Genomic DNA, 19,608 nt, shown 5'->3' with positions numbered 1-19,608 from the left:
TTCTGGAGTTGAAAAATCAGGAGTTAGATTTCTGGAGTTTATTTTTTAACTCTGACTACAGTTTGTGTTATGGGATACTCCCTGGCTGTGTTTTATTTTGGAGTTCATTAATTGGTGTTCAGGAGCGTGTTTTAACACCACATATGGAGTTAAATGTTGAAAAGTGCGCCATGACCCTGATTCTACAGCACAAAGGACTTAACGTTTGTCGTGAGGTAGGTAAAAGCGTATTTATATATATATATATATATATATTTATATATATATATATATATATATATATATATATATATATATATATATATAAAAACTATTTCAAAATGTTCTATATTTTCTGACAGAAACATGTTTTGTCGTAGCTGTTACGTTATATACTGTAAACTTGCAAGTTCTGGAAAGACATCCTCATCCATATGCAATGGTCATCTCTGACTTTCAATGTTGTATTGTTTGGTATCAGAAACTTCTGCTGGACTACACCATAACATCAACATGTTATTTACAAAAGAAATAACAAAATTACTGTTTTGTACTCTTTATTAACTGAAAACTAAATATAACTATAACAAAATCGTGAGCTGACATTAAAGAGAAAACATGTAATTTAAAATAACAGCTAATGTTAGTGTGATTGAGAATGCAAAAAACATTTAAGCTAAAAACCACGCACTCTTTTGGGCTAAAGACTAAAAACTAAAACGTATTTATCATAGCTGTTACAATTTAAAACACTGCAGGCCTACATTTTCACGGCTTAACTATATAGCCAAGGTACAAACTGAGATTAGTAACGTATGTAAAACATAAGGCTATTTGACAGACATAAGGCTGCATTACTGGATAAAAGATATTACCTCGCCTGCATTATTTTATGGAAGCTGAATAGGATGTTTCTTGAGCTGAGTCAACACTTCAATTTGACGGCAAAACACTCGTTTTAAGGAAACACAGCGAATGGAAAGATGGTTAAGTCAGCTAATGTTAGCTCGTTCACTTCGACAATACAAAAAAGAAAAAAAGCCTGCACAAAACACATGCTCGGAAAACCGGAGAAACAATTACGTTTAGCACCAAGTTCGCCACAATCATTGACGTTAGTGCAACAACTAAAGAAATGTGTTTTATCATCCACACTGATGATGGTAGGACATTTGTTTTGTTTTATAGATATTTTGAAAGTTTGTGTCTTGACTCTGAGAAAAAATGTGTGTTTTTCAGAACTTCTATTTGCTGAAACATCCAAGAACTCTGCTGACTTCTCAGACCTGACAGAGTTTGGTGCATCCTCAAATCAGACAGATGGTGTTACTCTCACAACTTGTGGTAAGCAGAGTTATATGTAATGTGATTATTTTGTCTGACCCTGGGAATATCCACCTTGGAACATATGATATGTTTGCTGACACAGTTCTAGATTATATTTAAATTTCTATGACATTTAGAGCAACAAAAGCATTTTTGAAGGGTGTATAAAGACTGTAACGTAAATTCCACTACAGATTCTCCCCGGCCCGCAGTGATCAGCTGATGTACTACAAATATTTCCTCATTTCTTGGATGTCAAAAGACTTGTAAGTATTAAATGAGAAAGTGATATCTTATTTTAAAAAATATATATATTATGTTACATTAGATGTCTGAATGTCTTTCCTTTTTAAATTAGATTTTGCAAGACTTCTCACTGATGTTTGGAGCAGAGGTTGCTTCAAGGTTCCTGGAAAAAATGGAACACCAGTTTAAAAAAAAAAAAAAAAAGTCATCCAGAAGGCCAGGAACCTTAAAGAGACTGCTCTCCTAAAACAGCACCTAAAGCTGTACTGAATGATGATCCAGGTACAGTCTTCATCAAAATAGTAATGTTGTTACTTGATTCAATCTTCTTTTTAAAAAGTTTTTATTGATTTTATTTTATTGATTATTTCCCAAAAGCATTTTTACATTTAATACATTTATATTACATTTAATTTTATTGATTTTTTCCCAAAAGTTTTGTGAAAAACACTGAATACACAGTTATTTTGTCCATTAATAAAGCTCATCAGTAAATTCATGCTTTGGGAATGCTGTTCATAACTATTTACATAAAAAAAAAAAAAAAAAAAACCATGATGCGTGTAAGAACATAGTAAGAGTAAAAATCCCTTTGGCTTTGGGCATGGACAGTAAATATGAAATTTAACAATTTAGTTTGCTCTACAGCACAACTTTAATAAATAACCCACTAATAGTTCATCATTTATGATATTATGATGCACAATACACAGGGGTAACTTGGAGATGCCATAAACAGACTAGTTTGAAATAACTACTGTTATTTTCTGTCTCCAGAATGGGACAGTGGCATGGCTTCTCAACTTGTCCTGCTGGATCTTCTTACTCCAAAATCAGCTGGAAGAAAGCGGCCCAAGAAGATCAGTGTTGGAGAGGCAACATATTGTAATAGGTACGGTTTTTAATATGCTGCTGCCACCACCTTTAATTCTCTAAGCCAGTATGGTCTGGCACCAGAAGACAACATACCACCACGACTTCAATTATAACAGGACATTTTTATGATAGAGGGGACTACAGGATGGGCTAACAGCCACTTGAAAAGCCTTTGGGCAGTGTACCACCAATTGACTCATTCTCTGACAATCCATAAAATCCACTACAAAACGTGAAAAACCTCAAACCTAAAACCACATCTCAAACAGGTGCAAAATCTACCCCAAAACCCTCCCAGTTTCAGTCTTACCCCCCTCACTAATCACCCTCTAATTTTACAAGAGACACAACTTTATTAAATACATCAGTTTAAAATAAAACCATAAAACCACTTAACTTGACCCACGGCGACACTGCCTCTTCCGAAGGGGGGGGGGGGGGGGTTGTCCGGAGGAGCTTATTGCAGTCTGTGAAACTCCACTTGTCAACAGAGGCAAATACGAAAAGGCAAATACGAGCCGCGTGTCGTCAGTTCAAGCTCACAATTGGACTTGTGCACATATCAATCTCATCCACAAAAACAGCAATCAGTCTGGTCAGAACGGGATTGGTCCATACGCTAGCGTGCTCTTGGCCGTTCAGCAGTTTACTAACACACAGCACGACGGCACTCCTAACTCCCCGTCCCTATACTTACTCTCACACCGTCCCCGCTATCTATCTATCTTCATCGCCGGCGGCCCTAAATGACCGCGAACGACACCCTCCCAACGATGTCTGAGTACCGCCGTCCTATTTCGGCTTGTAAATAGACCGACCGCCAGCCCCCTTTCATTCTCTCCTGCCCTCTTTTTAATCCTTCTCACCCCAGTCTCTGGATACACAGATCACACCCCGGTGTTCCTCGTTCCACAATCAGTCTCATTAATTGATTGTCAGTATGGTTTTACGTCTCATTAATTAGTTGTCAGTACGATATTCCAAACACAATGTCACAATATCATGTGGTTAAATTTTATAAGGTTTGTTAAGACAACTCTATCCCATTCCAAATATTGTACTCAATGCCTATTTTTAAACAATTAGTTTATTAAGGGACATTTATGTTATGTTTCAGTCATGCCAAAGTCTTGATGATCATATCCTGACCACTAAAGGAAACTGTCAACCATATCTTCTTGCCTCAGGGATTTCAAAAGCACAGGTTTCCACCTTTTACATTGTCTTGGACAGAAAAGTTTTGCCTTGTCAGTCATGTACATCCTTGGGTACTTTTGATGAGACTATGTCAAAAATTGATATAGGTACAACTGAAGAAACTCCAAAAGTCAAAGAACTGAGAGCAAGGCTGTTGAACAAGCAGTAATTGTCTTATTCAACCAAAATGTTAAGTTGTTTCCTCTGCACTTCATCCTTTGGTTCAGCTTTGCATTTGTTCAGGCACCTCAAACCAATTCATGGAATGTGTCCTGGTATCACAAGTTGTTCTTTGTTTCTTCATCTGATGTATAAGTGTCTTCCTCAGGTTACACAATCCTATACTGCACTACTTTTTTTTATAAACCCATAGGCTTGATTTTATATAATGCAGTGATGTGTTGTTGGTAATTTTTTATACAATTTTACTAGCTGGCTACATGTATTAAATGTAAATGTTTTGCTGTTAGATTTTACAGTATTTTATGACAGCAATTATTTTCAAAGTGCATCCATGCATTGAATTTCTATGAATTTTCTCAAATAAAAGCAGAAAGTTAAGATTATGGCATTCAGTGTAGTCATTTTCACATAAAACATTATATTGTGTTAAATCATTGATAATTCTAAGAAGTGTTAAATTAAATATTTTCTAAATGTTGATTTTTAACACTGGTAAGGAGTTCATATTATAATTAACTCAATTTTAGAGTTATAATTTCTCTCCGTAGGATTAGTATTTTAACTCCAGAAAGAGTTAAATTTTAACTCTGAAAAAGTGTTAAAAATTCAACTCCAAGAGAAGAGTTATTTTAACACTGTGCTGGAGTCTATTTGATGGTCATGCATGTACACTCAGATTGAGTTGATTTTAACTACCAGGGAGTTTATTCCAAAGACCAGAATTTGCTGTGTAGGCTACATCATATAGATCAGCAATTTAGCAAATGATTACATATGACTGCTTATTTTTATTATTATCAGACGAAAGTGCTATTGAGCTTTAAATTATGGCATATTTTACATTTGATTTACAGTTTATTTTAATAATTATGAAAATTAAAAAATGTTTTCAGTATGTTTTTTATGAATGTGAGTCATTCTGTTCAAATGCTATTGAGCTTCAAATTATGGCATATTTTACATTTCAGCCCATTCGGTAATGAAAAGTAGCAATTGTTTTCTATATGATTTACAGTTTATTTTAATAATTATCAAAAAATATAAAAGGTGTGCATTATAGTTGACACCTGGAAGAACAGTTAACAGTTGTTTTCATGACTGTTAGTCATTCTCCTTGCATGCTATTGACGTTAGAGAAGTGTATGATAGTTTCGCATGTAACTTTACAGACGGTCCCTAGATTTGCAAATATCAAATGTCCAACGTTAAGCCAACTTTATGCCAGTGAGATACTCAGGGTGCTGCAATGGATGTGAAAATCAAGGCAAGGATACAGCCAAATGACAGCCAAATGCCGCATATCTACACTGCACTGTCCATAACTTAAATCTGGTCCTCAATGATTCAGTCAAGCTAATAACAGAGCTGACAAAGTTTTACAACCCTGTGGAAAAATTGTTCGTGTTTTTTGCGCACAGTATAAAGAGGTGGAATGTATTGGTTGAGATGACTAAAAAAATCACTGCGGGTGTCTCGCTTGAAAAACTGTGCGCTGCTACGTGGGCATTGAGCAATGAGGCCGTGTCTGCAATCAGATACAGATATGCTGACGTGTTTAAGGCCCTGACCAAAATTTCACTTACCAGTAAGAAGGCAGATGAGCACAACGAAGGCATGGCTTTGATAAGGTTGATGGAAAGATCTGACTTTGTTTTTATTATAGTCCTTCAAAGTGAAATCCTGGAACAGATCAAGGTCATTTCAAAAATGCTACAGGCAAAGGATGCTGACCTTCATAAAGCTACAGAGTTACTCGACACTGCCATCGCAGAGTTAACAAGGTTCAGAGAAAATTCTGAGGCAAAAGCAACCGCAAAATTCATGGCTGAGAAGTGGGGAGTGAAACAAACCTTTGAAAATGAAAGAAATAGAAGGGCAAAGCGCCATTTTGATGAATTTTGTCAGGATGAACGATTGGCTGATGCTGAAAGTTAAAAGTTAAGGTAAATGTATTTAAAGCTTTCCTAGACATCATCATTTCCCAGACATACAAGGAAGACTTGACTCCAGCCCTTCCACAACAAATGATAGCATTCCGTGCAGCCTTTAAAAGACAAATCTCTGGGATGACAACACGATCTGGCCAGATTTTTGATTGTTGAGAACAACTCTACAACTTCAACCACAAGCAAAACATTCAACTTCTCATTCCTACTACCTACTTTACTCAGTACCCAGCACCGTGCACAGCCCGGACGCCCTCATCGGCTGAGGTGCCCCTCTCACCAGTCCCCCCATCAACCCAAGCTCAAACCTGTCTGTTACCGCTCCACTAAAGATCCGATTTATTTCCGAAAGATTCTGCTAAACGGCTCTGTGATTACCTGCTGCTCCGCAGCATCACTCACAATCTGTGTGCCGCTCTCTGGAGAGTGGAGACCACAGTACCCGAAGGTCGTTGCATTACCAGGTAGATGCATTAAGTGAGGGAGAGCCCACTCTAATCAAAAACATCTACAATAAAGTTAATAATTACAGAGTGTGCTGTCTTCTCTTTTAACTGTATATATTGTAACAACTGGATAATTTGTATTAACAAGTACGCACCCTCCTTGTGCCCCTTTTTTTGATTTGGGCCACTGTGCACGGCCCTGCTGTTACTTTTGCTTCAGCAGAGCGCTCTTTTTCAAAACTGAAGCTCATCAAAAATGATTTGCGGAGAACCATGTCGCAGAACAGACTATCAGGACCTTCTATTCTTTTCATCGAGAATGCACGAAGCTGTGAATGAAACACCAAGAACATCGTGAATGAATTTGCTGAAAGAAAGGCCTGAAGAATGCAACTTAAATGAGTTAGTAGTTTTGCTTTTTACATTTTGGGCCACTGTGCCAAGATTGTTTGTGTTTGCATGCAGTAGTTTATTATTGACATTGCCTGAGCCTTCCTTATTTTAGACTTTTTGGTTTATTTTTTAGTTCCGTTCTGGTTGTGAAAAAGTTGTTAGGTAGAGTGTTTGTTTTATGGCATTGTTTTCTTTTGATACGCTACAGTGAATGTCTGTAAATGTCTCTTCGATGTATTTGGAGGGCAGGGTTGGGGGGGGAGCTTGTACAATTTTTTTGCTTATGGGCCTGTGACTGACTTGCTACGCCACTGCCCTCTACACAAAGCAGTGCAAGCGCAACTTCTGACTCCTGCTTATTTTTCACGGAGGTCAAAGGAAGTCAAACCATATTTACATGTTTTCAAACAGCCGTTCAGATTCTTTTTATTCACTTTGGTGTTTATCAAATAACACCAAATATTTAAATATGCCATATCTTTATTCAAACATTTGTTTACATTTATACACTGTCCTTTGAAAATCTGCTTAGGGCCTCCAAAATGCTAGGACCGACCCTGTTTGAAAACTATATTAAATTCTTTCCTGGATACTGTAAATTGGTATTTCAAAACAAAAAACAGAGCGACTGAATAAATTCTCATCGTTATCAAACAACTGATTCAGATAATGTGCTTCTCTGACGCTTCCTTGTTTCATCGCTCCTCCGTTCTTCAGCCCGTGACCTGGAAACTGATCAAAATGCATACATAAATCTACAAAGAAATGTAAAACAACAAATATTATTAAGTATTTCTACATTTCCTTATATATATAGCCTATAATATTGTGTTTTTCTTTTATTGTTTTAATTTATTTGTTTAAACACTTATTTATTTCCACTTTTATTTATATATGTATTTACGTCAACATTATATATTTTCACATTTATTCAAATGGGACATAAATACATATATAAATAATACATAAACGTGGAAAAAAATAAATGTATAAATAAATAGGACTCTTTGTCTGCTGGTCTTTAAATTAAGAAGTGTTTTGCTGCCATCTGCTGGAAAAATACAGCATTCCGGCATTAAACATATGAATATTGCTGTTATTTTATTCTTCTTCAAGGTATTAAAAATAATAAATAAAACAATATTAATTAATATTGAATTCAATAAAAACTAAAACAAGCAAACAAACAACAACAAAAACTAAACAATCACTTTAGTGACAATATAGTTTATATGGTGTAATCATATTTTATTGTTTCATTGGTTAGAATAAAGGAACAGATGAGTAAAATCCACTTACAGTAATATTATGCATAATTCATCTGGAAACAGTGAGATTAAAATGTTAAATTCATTCAAATTAGTCATGAGAAGTTGGTGTAAGTATTTGAAGTATTCAGACTTCCAGAAGTCTTGTATCTGCTGTGTTCAGGTTCAGGCTTTGATGCTGAATATAAGCTGCTCTAAGTTTAGTGTGACTTTATCTCCACGCAGACATATGACTGACACGAGTCTGTCCTCAGTGAAGTGTCTCTTCACGCTGGAGGAGGAGTCCCGCTCATCAGCGCTGACACTTTACTGATATATATGGAGAAAATAAAAATGCTGCTTTCTGATTTGTCACTGATTGAGTTTGATGGTTTCCTCTGTTCTGTCTAATAAGGTAACAGTGACTGTCATTGGCAGCTGTGAGTCTCTCTCTTTCTTCAGGGGGCTGACAGGAGCCAGTTTCTTCAGTGTGTTTGAGGAAGCAGAGGAGAAACTGGTGCTGACAGAGTCAAACAGACGATGTGACGAGCAGAAGAAGATGGAGGGATGCCTGACACTTGTTTTACTCTCCTCTATAATCGCTCTAACCACATCTGGTAAGTACACAAATGGAAATTAAAAGTGTGTTTATATGAGCAGTTTATCTATGATGGCCTCATTTCACTATAGAAAGTGAATCTAGAAAAGAAGATCCCGTAACACTAATCATTAATTAAGAATTCGATTTTATGAACGATTTGGGCTTTTACATGCAACCAATTTAATGATAAGATTAGTTGTAATTTTTTCTTGTGTGCTATTGGTTGTACAGTTTGAATTGACTAACTTTTTTGTATCTTGATTTTGCTGTATTCTGCTTATGATTGTAGGCTGTTCTGTGCTTCTGTGGTTAAATTCTTTCTCTCTCTTTCATGTACAGATTTTGAGACTGTTAGGTTGGTTGGTGGTAACAGTCCTTGCAGTGGCAGAGTGGAGGTTTATCTTAATCGTCAGTGGGGAAGAGTGTGTGGTACTGACTGGGATATGAACGATGCTTCAGTGGTGTGTAGAGAGCTGGGATGTGGAAAGCCTTTAGAGGATCTGGGTCGTGCTCACTTTGGACAAGGATCAGGACCAGTCTTGATGGATAATGTGGACTGTCAGGGATCAGAGTCCACACTGAAGAACTGTAGATCAATAGAATGGGGTGATAATAATTGTGAAGATGCCAGAGTCAGATGCTCAGGTGAGCTACTCCATACATCAGCCTGTTAATGCATCACTAATCAGACTTTCATGCAGTTTAATTAAGTGTAATTTGTTTTCAGAACAATTCATGAACAATTCATTGATTATTAGCATAATTTATGGTCTAAACTACTCACTTTCATCCTTAAAAAAATCAATTAAAGGATTGCTTCTTGTTTTACGTCTGTATCATAATCATAGTGACAGATGGTCTTCTCTGTTGTGTAAATAAAATCAGAATCTACAAACTACAGAAGGTCAAGACTTGTTGCTGGGTCTCACCTGTGCTCTGGAAGAGTGGAAATGTATTTTGAAGGACAATGGACTTCCGTGTGTGATGCTGCCTTTGACCTGCAGGATGCAGCGGTTGTGTGTAGAGAGCTGGACTGTGGGGCTCCTGCACAGGTGCTGGGTGCTGCTGCTTTTGGCAAAGGATACGCTCAGATTGGATCAAAAGAGATTCAGTGTAGAGGAAATGAATCCCACATTCAATTCTGTCCTTCATCAAACTCACATAAAACAAACTGCACTCATGAAAATGATGTCGGACTCATATGTTCCGGTAAAAGGTCCTACCTATTTATTTAACAAATCCAATTGTTACATATACTAAAATGTAATTGTTTGATCAGTAACATCATTATAAGCTCTGAGTGACTGTATTAAACAGAGCTAAGAAGATGAGAATAACTCAGATTCTCTCTGTTCTCTCAGAATCTCAGTAAGCTCTGTGTTCTTTCTCCAGCTTACACAGATCTCAGGCTGGTAGACGGTCCTGACATGTGTTCTGGTCGAGTTGAACATCAGTTTCTCAGTGAATGGGGCACAGTGTGCAATGCATGCTGGGATATGAGAGCTGCCAGTGTCCTCTGTAGACAGCTGAATTGTGGGATCGCTGTGTCTGTTGTGGGATCAGACTGGTTTGGAGAAGGACAAGGTGAAATCTGGGCTGATGTGTTTGATTGTGAAGGGAGTGAAAGTAAACTCTCAGAATGTTCCGTCTCTTCATGGAGTCGAGCTGAATGTTCTCATAGACGAGATGTTGGAGTCATCTGCTCTAGTGAGTCCATATTACTGTAACATTTACTGGCATTATGCTAATCTTATTCATTTATTCCCTATACACTTCAGACTGAATCATTTAAGTTTTGAATTCACTTACATAAAATGTAATATTGATGTAAAGCATATTTATTATAGAAATGTTCCTCTGTGGTCTTTAACACATTTGCAGTATTTTAGTAAAATGTCAGATCTTTCACTCAGATTCCTCTCTGGCTCTTCATGATGGTCTGGTGCGGTTGTCTGGAGAGAGACAGTGTGAGGGGGAGGTGGAAGTTTTCATCCATCAGGGCTGGAGGAGAGTTCTGCTGGACTCCTGGAGTCTCGCTGAATCCTCTGTGGTCTGCAGACAGCTGGGCTGTGGCTCTGTGCTGAACTTCTCTTCATCCAGTCCTGAACATAGTCATGAGTGTGTGAGGGGCTTCCAGTGCTCTGGGAGTGAAGCTCATCTGGGGAACTGCAGCTCTCCACAAACTGTCAGCTGCAGCTCCTTTCCACAGCTGTCAATCACCTGCCTTGGTGAGAAGAACAATCACAGATTCGCCGATTCTTCAGCTGTTCGTGATTGGTAATGTGTTTTTCTGTCTCTGACTATCAGGTCGCGAGTCCATCAGGCTGGTGGGTTCTGGGGGAGACTGTGCAGGGAGGCTGGAGGTTTTTCACAACGGCTCATGGGGGACAGTGTGTGACAAATCCTGGGATATTAAAGATGCCCATGTGGTGTGCAGACAGCTGCAGTGTGGAGTGGCCCTCGGTAACCACCGGGTACCAGCCTGGTTTGGTCCTGGTTCTGGGCCCATATGGCTGGATGAGGTGGCCTGTGAGGGGAATGAGACGTCTCTGTGGAGCTGCTCTTCTCCAGGCTGGGGAAAACATAACTGTCAACACGAGAATGATGTAGGAGTTGTGTGCTCAGGTAAACAGTAAATAATAATTTAACTAATATTTTGAACATTTCAGTAACCTGTGACTAATAAAAAGAGTGGGGTAGGGAACTGAAAACTGTTATCATTTAGACATATTTCCATTTAAAATATATATCGATATACCACAACTGATTTCGATAATGGTTCATGTACTGGAATTATTATTATTTTTTAATTCTTTGAATTTGTTGGTTCCAATTTTTTTCTATCTAGAGTTTAAAGAGATCAGGTTAACTGAGGGCTGTGAAGGGAATGTGGAGGTTTTCTACAATGGATCCTGGGGTAATGTGTGCTGGAACCAGATGGAGAGAGACACAGCGAGTCTGATCTGTCAAGAGCTGAACTGTGGAAGATCTGGTGTTGTGTCTGATTCTACACCAAGAGTGAACTCAGCTCCTAACTGGCTGGATACAGTAAAATGTCGACCACATGACTCCACTATATGGCAGTGTCCATCTTCACCATGGGGACAGAATGACTGTAGTGAAGACGAAGTGGCCAAAATTACTTGTTCAAGTGAGATGATATTTAAATCATTTAATATGGCCTCAGTAGTCGTGTTTCCTTAAATACTGCATTAATTTATGTGGTAAGTAAACTAATGATTCTGTACAACTAAACTGAGCAGGTGGGAAGAGTCTTGACTCTGTAGTGTTTTGATTTCAGTGGAGGAGAGTGACGAGTCTCCTCGGAGTCATCTGACATGTTCAACATCTACTCGCCAGAGACAGTGTTCAAGTATGTTTCCTGATAATACATTAGTTAATGTTTCTTGGTGTAAACCTGTTTACCTGATAAATTATTATCTGTGCATTGCATTATTTGCATTTAAAACCAGTGACATATTTAAATAACTCTATTTTCAGTTTCAAAGTGTTTTTTTAAGGGGTCATGAACTGAGAAATCGAAAATCCCTTGATCTTTTGACATATAAGAGGTCATTGTACTATAAAAACATCCTGCAAGTTTCAGAACTCAAAACATTCTCGTTAGTTTAAAAACAGCTCATATTGAAGCCAATCTGCCAAAATGACAGGTTGTGGAATGTGCCACTTTATGATGTAATAGTGTGGCTAAACCCCGCCTCCACAGAAGGAGATCAACAGCCTGCTTCTACTGGCTGTTTAGCTCCACCCACCGATTTGCGCATGTAATGTAAATAACGAGAGAGTTCAAAATAATGAAAAAGGAAGTTCATGATGCCTTAAATGTTGTTCTTATGCTGCTCAATGCTGGTTGATGTGTGTGTTTTAGATTATCTTCCTCTCAGACTGAGTGGAGGGGAGGGCCGGTGCTCTGGGAGGCTGGAGGTGTATCATAACGCTGTGTGGGGCTCAGTCTGTGATGATCAGTGGGACATCAGCGATGCTCAGGTGGTCTGCAGGCAGCTGGGATGTGGAGTAGCACTGAGGGCTGATGGGAATTCAGTCTTTGGTGCTGGTGAAGGTGTTGTGTGGCTGAACAGAGTCAAGTGCAGAGGGAATGAGATTCACCTGTGGGACTGTACTCTCTCTCTGAACAACCACACTGACTGCTCCCACAAAGAGCTGGACTCACCTGTGCAGGTCAGAGAAAAATACTGAGGAATAATATGAATTTTAAGATCATTTCATAATTTTGAATCTGTTTGTGTCTGTTTTGGCAGATTGGTCAATGTTCACTACTTCTGCCACAACAACATCAGCTTCTCCTGCAGTGCGCTCAACATTAGTCACTCTTCTACAAACTCCTCCAGCTGCGTCTCCCTCCGTCCCCCCAGTGCTTGTGATTGTACTGGGATTTGTGCTCTTACTGCTCTTAGTGTCACTGCTTATACTGATTCAGCGAAAGAGAGAGACAAGGAGAGGTAGAAGAGATCAGTCATTTGTTGTGAACTGACAGCAGGTTTGTCCGTCTACACCCACAGCTCTCTCTGACTGGTACACAGGACTACACAACACACTGACTCGAGAGTGACAAGCGGGTTCATATTAGGTGCATTTGTAGAGTTGGAAGAGATAAAGAACTAACTTAGTTCCCAAAACACAATTTATTTTCAAATATGATGATTTGAACGATTGTGTCAGCTCTTTGAGTCAATGCAGTTTATTGAAAACTTCTGACTGTAAAACAGTTGCTATAAAAAAAGGCCAGCAACATAAAACAAAGACTAAACTAAACTGAAATAACACGACCAAAGAAACAGACACACTTTTTTTTGTTGGATTTGTTGGATCATTGTTTTGTTGGATCATTGTTTCTCCATGTCAGCGTCTGTTGCCATTAGTCTTCATTTGTTTCCTGAGTTCATGGTCTAAAAAACTTGGTCTTAAAATTAGCCCACCTACAAGAACAAAAACAATTTTTTCCATGCCATAACAAAGACTTAATCTCAAACCGAATCTGACAGAAAGCACCCTCCAATTCTTAAAGAAATCACTCTCCAAAACATAAACTTTATAAGCCAAGAGACTCAGCAGAGAATCTGTCGAGTCTGTGTCTGTACACTCTAAATATAGGTTTCCATTAACAATGCATATAATTCAGGCCATTATTGCTAGTCTAGATCTCCTCATGGCTGCATAATAGTAACACAAAGAGATCTCAGTTCATCACATGTCAGCACAAGATCATCACGTTTTCTCTTAATAGCAGCTCCTCATATTTAAGCACACGCACAATTAATTATATAGCTTATCATATATGAGCACACACAGCCAAACACATGACTACAATAGTAGAATAACTCATATATGTATACAGCCATGTTCGAATGATCATACCTGACCAATAGTGATGGTCGGTTCTTGAACGAATCGTTCTTTTGAGCCGGTTCTTAAGGATGTAACCGGTCGAGCCGGTTCACAAATCGAACTGAATCGAACTTTACTTTCCGGGCTGATGATGCAGGACACACAGCCGAAGTAGCACGTCCAACTCAAAAAGAACTGATTAAGCCGGTTCAACCAACTGTCGAAGTTTTCCGAGGATTACCGAGGACTCAACAAGAAATGAATGAGCCGTGGCGAAGTTTGCAGAGGATTACCGAAGATTCTGATGAGTGAGTGCAAGCCTGAGGCGCGTACTGGAAATATGTTTATTATGACTGTTATTAATTTACATTTTATTAAAACCTGCAAAAAACTTTTCTGTCGAGTGATGTAAATAAATTTTACAATAGTTTATTGTGCATGCATATCATATTTAAAGTTGCTTAAGCGAAATCAAGGAGTTTATAAGACTGGTTTATTCATTCTTTAGGCATGTAGAACACACCCGTGTTTGTGCATCAATGTCTGAAATGTGTGTAGTAGGTGTGAAACTTTTAGGAACCTTATCCAAGTTGTTAAAATAACCTTATACTTTTTTAAATAGCCAATAGCGTTTTGTTTATATCTGCTCGGGCCAGAGCCGTTGAGCTCGGTAAAGCCGCATTTGACAGCCACAGTCTAATACAGGGGTCGGCAACCTTTTCGGCATGACGTGCCATTTTTAAGATGTAAAAAAACAACCAACTGCACCAACCCTAATCAACCTCACCTACCTGATTTGAGGATCCCTGGTCTAGGCTATGGAGGATTGCTCTCGTCGCCTAGCAACTGTGACAGCTGCCACTGAAGAGCTGCAGTAACGTTTGTACTGTATTGAAAATGATAAACAAAACAAAACATGGTTCACTGTTTAAATAGTTTCACTGTGGTTTTTACATATTACATAATAAAAAGTATAAACTATAGTTTAAAATAGTTTTGTTTAAAATTGGCACCTTACATAACTTTTAATGTTTACATTTCTCATTTAAATTAAATCTAGTTGAAATTCTAACAATGAAAAATGTAAATTTGCTTTTGTTTTTTAAAACAGACGACAACGATGTGGGGGAGGAATCAAATAAAGAGGGAGGGGCCATATGACTCAATGACCACACCCACTATCTCTGTTCATGAAATAATATTAGTTACTTGAGCTGCTGGGAGTTTCTTATATCGCTACTAATGCATCAGTGCCTTTTTATGTTATTTAATTTTTATTTATTTTTTAATGAAATTTTTCATGCTTTGCAAAATTTGGTAACAACAAATTTCAGTATTTGTGCATTTCAGTATTTAGCTTATTATTTGTTATTATTTTTATTTATTTATTTATTATTATTATTTACCCTAATGAACAAATAAGCAAATTATATTATTCATTCAGTCTATTTACCTATTTTTTTTAAAGACCAGTTAGTGCAAAGCAAAAAGAGATTGCAAAGATTTATTGCACACTTCATGTAAAATGTGGTAAAAAAAAAAAAAAAAATCACACACACATTTATACACCTGTCCCAACTGCACAATTTACTGTGTGATGCTGCACTTCAACTTTAAAATGCTTTAAATGACTTCAAACCATTTTTAGTCTCGTTTTGTGGCTGAATATTTGCATTTAGCTTGAATCTTTTGCAGCAATAGCTCCATGGGATCCTTCTTGTTTTTTTCCTTGTTTTCTTTCAAACACTGCTATGTGTCCTTTTTAATATTATATAATTGTATTAATATTGTACAAATATTTCTTCAGAGCCTCCACCTGCTGAGCGGAGGGCTGAGGGTTTTCCTTACAATAACATTACATAGGGGATATATTAAGAAATACAAAATCATTTCACATGCACACGTTTGTTAGTATTAGTCACTGTATTAGTTATGACATCTCATAAACTTCAATTGTTCAGTTGTTTTTAAGACGGCTGTAAAAAAATGTTTTCTATTGCATAACCCGACCCCTACCCCTAACAATAACATTCACAGAAACTACTCACTGTTTCCTTTCGAGAGGGTCTCTTTATGTTGCGTACAGAGTAAGCTGATTGCATTGGGGAAACACCTTTCTCCTCAAAGCCTTCTTTGCTTAATGCCGTTGCATTGCAATGGCCAATGTCGCTCGAGCACACGAAAAGGGGGGCAGGAATGCACCCTATATAAGTGGCGCAGTGTGGCATTACATCAGAATCTTTCTCCTTAATTATAATGCTTAGGTCTTCACCGTTGATTCATCCTCAGTGAGGATTGTGGAATACGCTTTGCTAATCCCTTTTCGTGTTCCGGTGGAGAATGGATTGAAGATATCATTTAGGTTTACCCGATCTGCCTGGGACCCAGCGGGATCCCTGACGGACTCAAACTTTGTGTTTTCTGCATGCCCTTGCCCACGCAGAAGCCCCCACTGAGTGCCCTAACCGCCCCTCTCAACCGCTCTCTTCAAGCAGCTGAGGAAGAAGCACTGAAATTCTGGTTTGGGGCATGTAGTATTAAGTAACGAGTTCACTTAGAGAATTCCTTGGGAGAAATTTCTGGTTCTGAGGCCCTCCGTAGGCCAATGGTGGGAATAGCGGCCCTCCCTGGGCTTAACACTGGAGCAGTGGCCCTCTCTGCGCCGGACGTGAGAACAAGAGCCCTCTCTAGGCTTAACTTGGAAACTCCAAGTTTCACAAACTCCTCCAGCAGCATCTTTCTCCATTCCCCCAGTACTGATTCAGCAGAACAGAGTGATGAGGAGAGGTAAGAGAGGTCCAGAGACTGTTATATTGTGTGTGATCAGTCATGTGTTGTGAACTGACAGCAGGTTTGTCCGTCTACACCCACTGCTCTCTCTAAGAGGAGACACAGGATGACGACTGAGGCCATTTATGAGGAGATTCATCACAGACACAATCACTTCACTCAGAGAGGTGAGACACGAGCCATCAATCTCATTTAATATGATTAACAGTAGAGTCTGTCAGACAGTTGATGTTCATCTATTATTAGTCCTGTTAAACCTCCTGCCTCAAACCAGAGAATTCCTGACAGAAAACCACAGAGCTGCAGGTGCATGCGTGCGTGTGTGTGTGTGAGAGAGAGTGTGTGTCAGTGAGTGTCTCTTCCTGTGTGTATATTTAGAAGTAATAAGGAGGGGTTCATGTTTGTATATGTAAGTACAGGTGTGTGTATGTGTTCGTCTCTTCCTGTGTGTATTTCTGGAAGGCAGTGAGGAATAGGTTCATGTTAGGATATATGTGTGTTTGCTAATAGGGCCAAAAACATTGCATTTCAACCTCTAATGCTTTTAAAATGTAATAACCATTTTTGTTGTGTTGTCACTAATACACATTCTTTATGATCCAAATCATTCAGTCTGTTTATAATGATGAACATGTTTCTGAGTTCATCTCTGATGCATTGCATTCTGGGTATGAAGATGCTGGTGAGCTTCTCTCAGGTTGGAGAGCTGAAGCACATATTCATGTCACATTACACTCAAAAAACTTTAGTAATTTCAACATGAATGAATAATGAATGAATTTTACTATTCAAAACACTAGTGCTTTCTGTAGAAAATAAAAGGCGGCAAACATGAAAAATGTTATCCTATTGTTTGTTATATTTATTCGCTCAATGTATGTTGGGTTTTGGTACTTTTGCTGTAGGCAGCCTGTTGTATTCTGTATTATTCTGTATACTGTTTATTGTATTTCTAGCAAAATGTCTGGACTGATTAGATTCTTTGCATCTGTGTAGATCTAGATGTAACTGTGATTAATGCAACCATTAATATATGCCTGCATGGAATGTAAAGGGAAATGTCCTAACCTTTTTTTCCTTTTCTAACAATGTAAAATCTACTATTGCATATGGAAGTGTCCAAGATCACTGCCCAGCCAAAGTTTTCCTCCTCTCCTTTTCCCAACAATGTTGTTAGATGATCTTAACTATGGCCTTGTAAATAAGCCAAATAATTTAACAATAACTGTATCTTTCTTTTTTTTTTTCCAATGGCCTTTCTCCTGTTACTACCTGTAGTTCTGTTGTTTGGGTTGTTTTAATAGCACATGCACATACTGTAGTCTCAAAGCCTGACGTTGCAGCTTATAATTTAAGAAAAGTTTCTGCTGCTGATTCATACACCATTCAGACATTGACTCACGGTCATAAAATTCTGCTCGAACACTCTACACTTCCTTGTAAATGATGCTTATTGTGAATGTGCTTTATTTACAAAACTCTGAACTAGAGCTTTCCACAGTTTACATTGCATTGAAACAGCCTTAAGATTTTCCATATGTGCAGTGCAGCAAAGAACACTTTTAGCATTTTAAAGAGGTTAATCAGGTGTCAGGATCTTTGTGGTAGGGAGATGCTGTACAGCAGAGTATATTAGGTCGATGTGGTCTATTGCGTCTGCAAGATCTGAACTGTGTTGCACAAATTGCATTCAACACATATTTTGTGGCTGTGTTTGCACCCTTGCCAGATATGCATAATTCACTTAACCCTAACTCTTAACCCTTTACTCTTTTGAATCCAGGCCGAGACCTGAGTTGGTTGTATCTGAGTCATGACTATGTCCATGAAATTATGGTCTTGAACTCAGACTTAAGACAAAAATAAGAGCAAATGGAAGGAGTCAACACAAAACTTGAAATTTAATTACTATAGACCTTTTTCATGGAACGCAAAATTACCCATTATGCTTTGCGCGTACGCCTTGGAGGATGCTTCGAACTTCTGGTTCGCAACTTGATGCGTTTAATTAGGCGTTACAAAGTTATTTTGACAGCTCTGAAACGACAGTTGTAATCTTTTTTACTTACTTTTAACGTCCATAATGTCAACAAGCAATGGCAACATTAGTTCGCAGTGGCACCACGATCAAGACTATTTAACAAAGACCGTAAACAATGTAACTTTGTCTGTTCCACATCCTACAAAGTTGACCAGCACCACCTCCTGGTTTGATGATATGAAACAATGACCAGCAGTCACATATGTTGACATATTCAATTATCTTGTTTTGTCTGAGGGTGTGGATGGCGAGGAACTTAGAAATTATAAAAGTACCAAGGCATTAGATTATCTACACAGTAACAAAATTGGACAAATTATTTGCCATAAACATCAGCTGTTCACATTACTGAAAGCGGAGGTAGAGCCGAGTCAGACTATAATAAACCAAATCACATCACGTGGGTTATGTTACAATATAACGGAGTAGTGGAAACAGCTGGATGTTCCTGCGTAGCTGGCCCCGGCAGGTCTTGTAGCCATGCTGCTGCTGTGTTGTGGAAGGTGGGTATTTATAAATACAGCAACACTTCTGATGTGGCTAAACGCAAACCTACCAATACTAGGGGGTAATATGTCAGAAGGTTAGAATTGGGCAAAACACCTGCCCACTTCAAGCACTGACTGCGTGATACAATGTAAAGACGTATTTTTACAGCAATATTTAACCAATTATACATTTCAGCTATAACAAAATTGTTTAGCTCTAAAAAGTGCTAATGGTGATGTATTGTTTAATAATAAAGTAAACAATATATTCTGATTTTTGAAAGGTGCAAAATGCAGTGGTCAGTGGTATGACATGGCTATCTTGCACTGATGAGCAGTGTAGATGGAATGCAGGAACCAGAAGAAACCTTGAGTCAATGACATTTAGACGTCACAAAGCTGAGGATGTATATGGTGCCTCTTCAACAAGGGAGGGAGAAAAGCTACCATCTACACCAAGCTATGACACACATCAAGACTTC

General features: G+C 38.3%; 1 protein-coding gene across 1 annotated transcript; it reads left to right on the top strand.

The window, feature by feature from the left end:
• The first annotated feature begins 117 nt into the window (after positions 1 to 117).
• LOC109106537 (scavenger receptor cysteine-rich type 1 protein M130-like) lies at positions 118 to 13,239 on the top strand. The gene is made up of 15 exons (XM_042771949.1): positions 118 to 215; positions 1,219 to 1,323; positions 1,500 to 1,571; positions 1,664 to 1,833; positions 2,329 to 2,443; positions 8,302 to 8,456; positions 8,780 to 9,085; positions 9,326 to 9,649; positions 9,833 to 10,147; positions 10,354 to 10,668; positions 10,748 to 11,065; positions 11,289 to 11,591; positions 11,742 to 11,813; positions 12,330 to 12,640; positions 12,721 to 13,239. Exons 5-15 carry the CDS (start codon positions 2,343 to 2,345, stop codon positions 12,784 to 12,786), a joined length of 2,586 nt encoding a protein of 861 aa, XP_042627883.1. The 5' UTR covers positions 118 to 215; positions 1,219 to 1,323; positions 1,500 to 1,571; positions 1,664 to 1,833; positions 2,329 to 2,342; the 3' UTR covers positions 12,787 to 13,239.
• The last annotated feature ends 6,369 nt before the right edge of the window (positions 13,240 to 19,608 follow it).

Source organism: Cyprinus carpio, chromosome A16 (assembly GCF_018340385.1).
Source record: "Cyprinus carpio isolate SPL01 chromosome A16, ASM1834038v1, whole genome shotgun sequence".
Lineage (NCBI taxonomy): Eukaryota > Metazoa > Chordata > Actinopteri > Cypriniformes > Cyprinidae > Cyprinus > Cyprinus carpio.
This window is presented reverse-complemented; position numbering and strand designations above follow the sequence as displayed.

Bases quoted from the DNA above. Each gene is read 5' to 3' on its own strand.
- LOC109106537 (XM_042771949.1), top strand. From the start codon at position 2,343: ATGGCTTCTCAACTTGTCCTGCTGGATCTTCTTACTCCAAAATCAGCT. The intron at 2,444-8,301 runs GTACGGTTTTTA...CTCTTTCTTCAG, and splicing joins GAGGCAACATATTGTAATAG to GGGGCTGACAGGAGCCAGTT. The intron at 8,457-8,779 runs GTAAGTACACAA...TTTCATGTACAG, and splicing joins AATCGCTCTAACCACATCTG to ATTTTGAGACTGTTAGGTTG.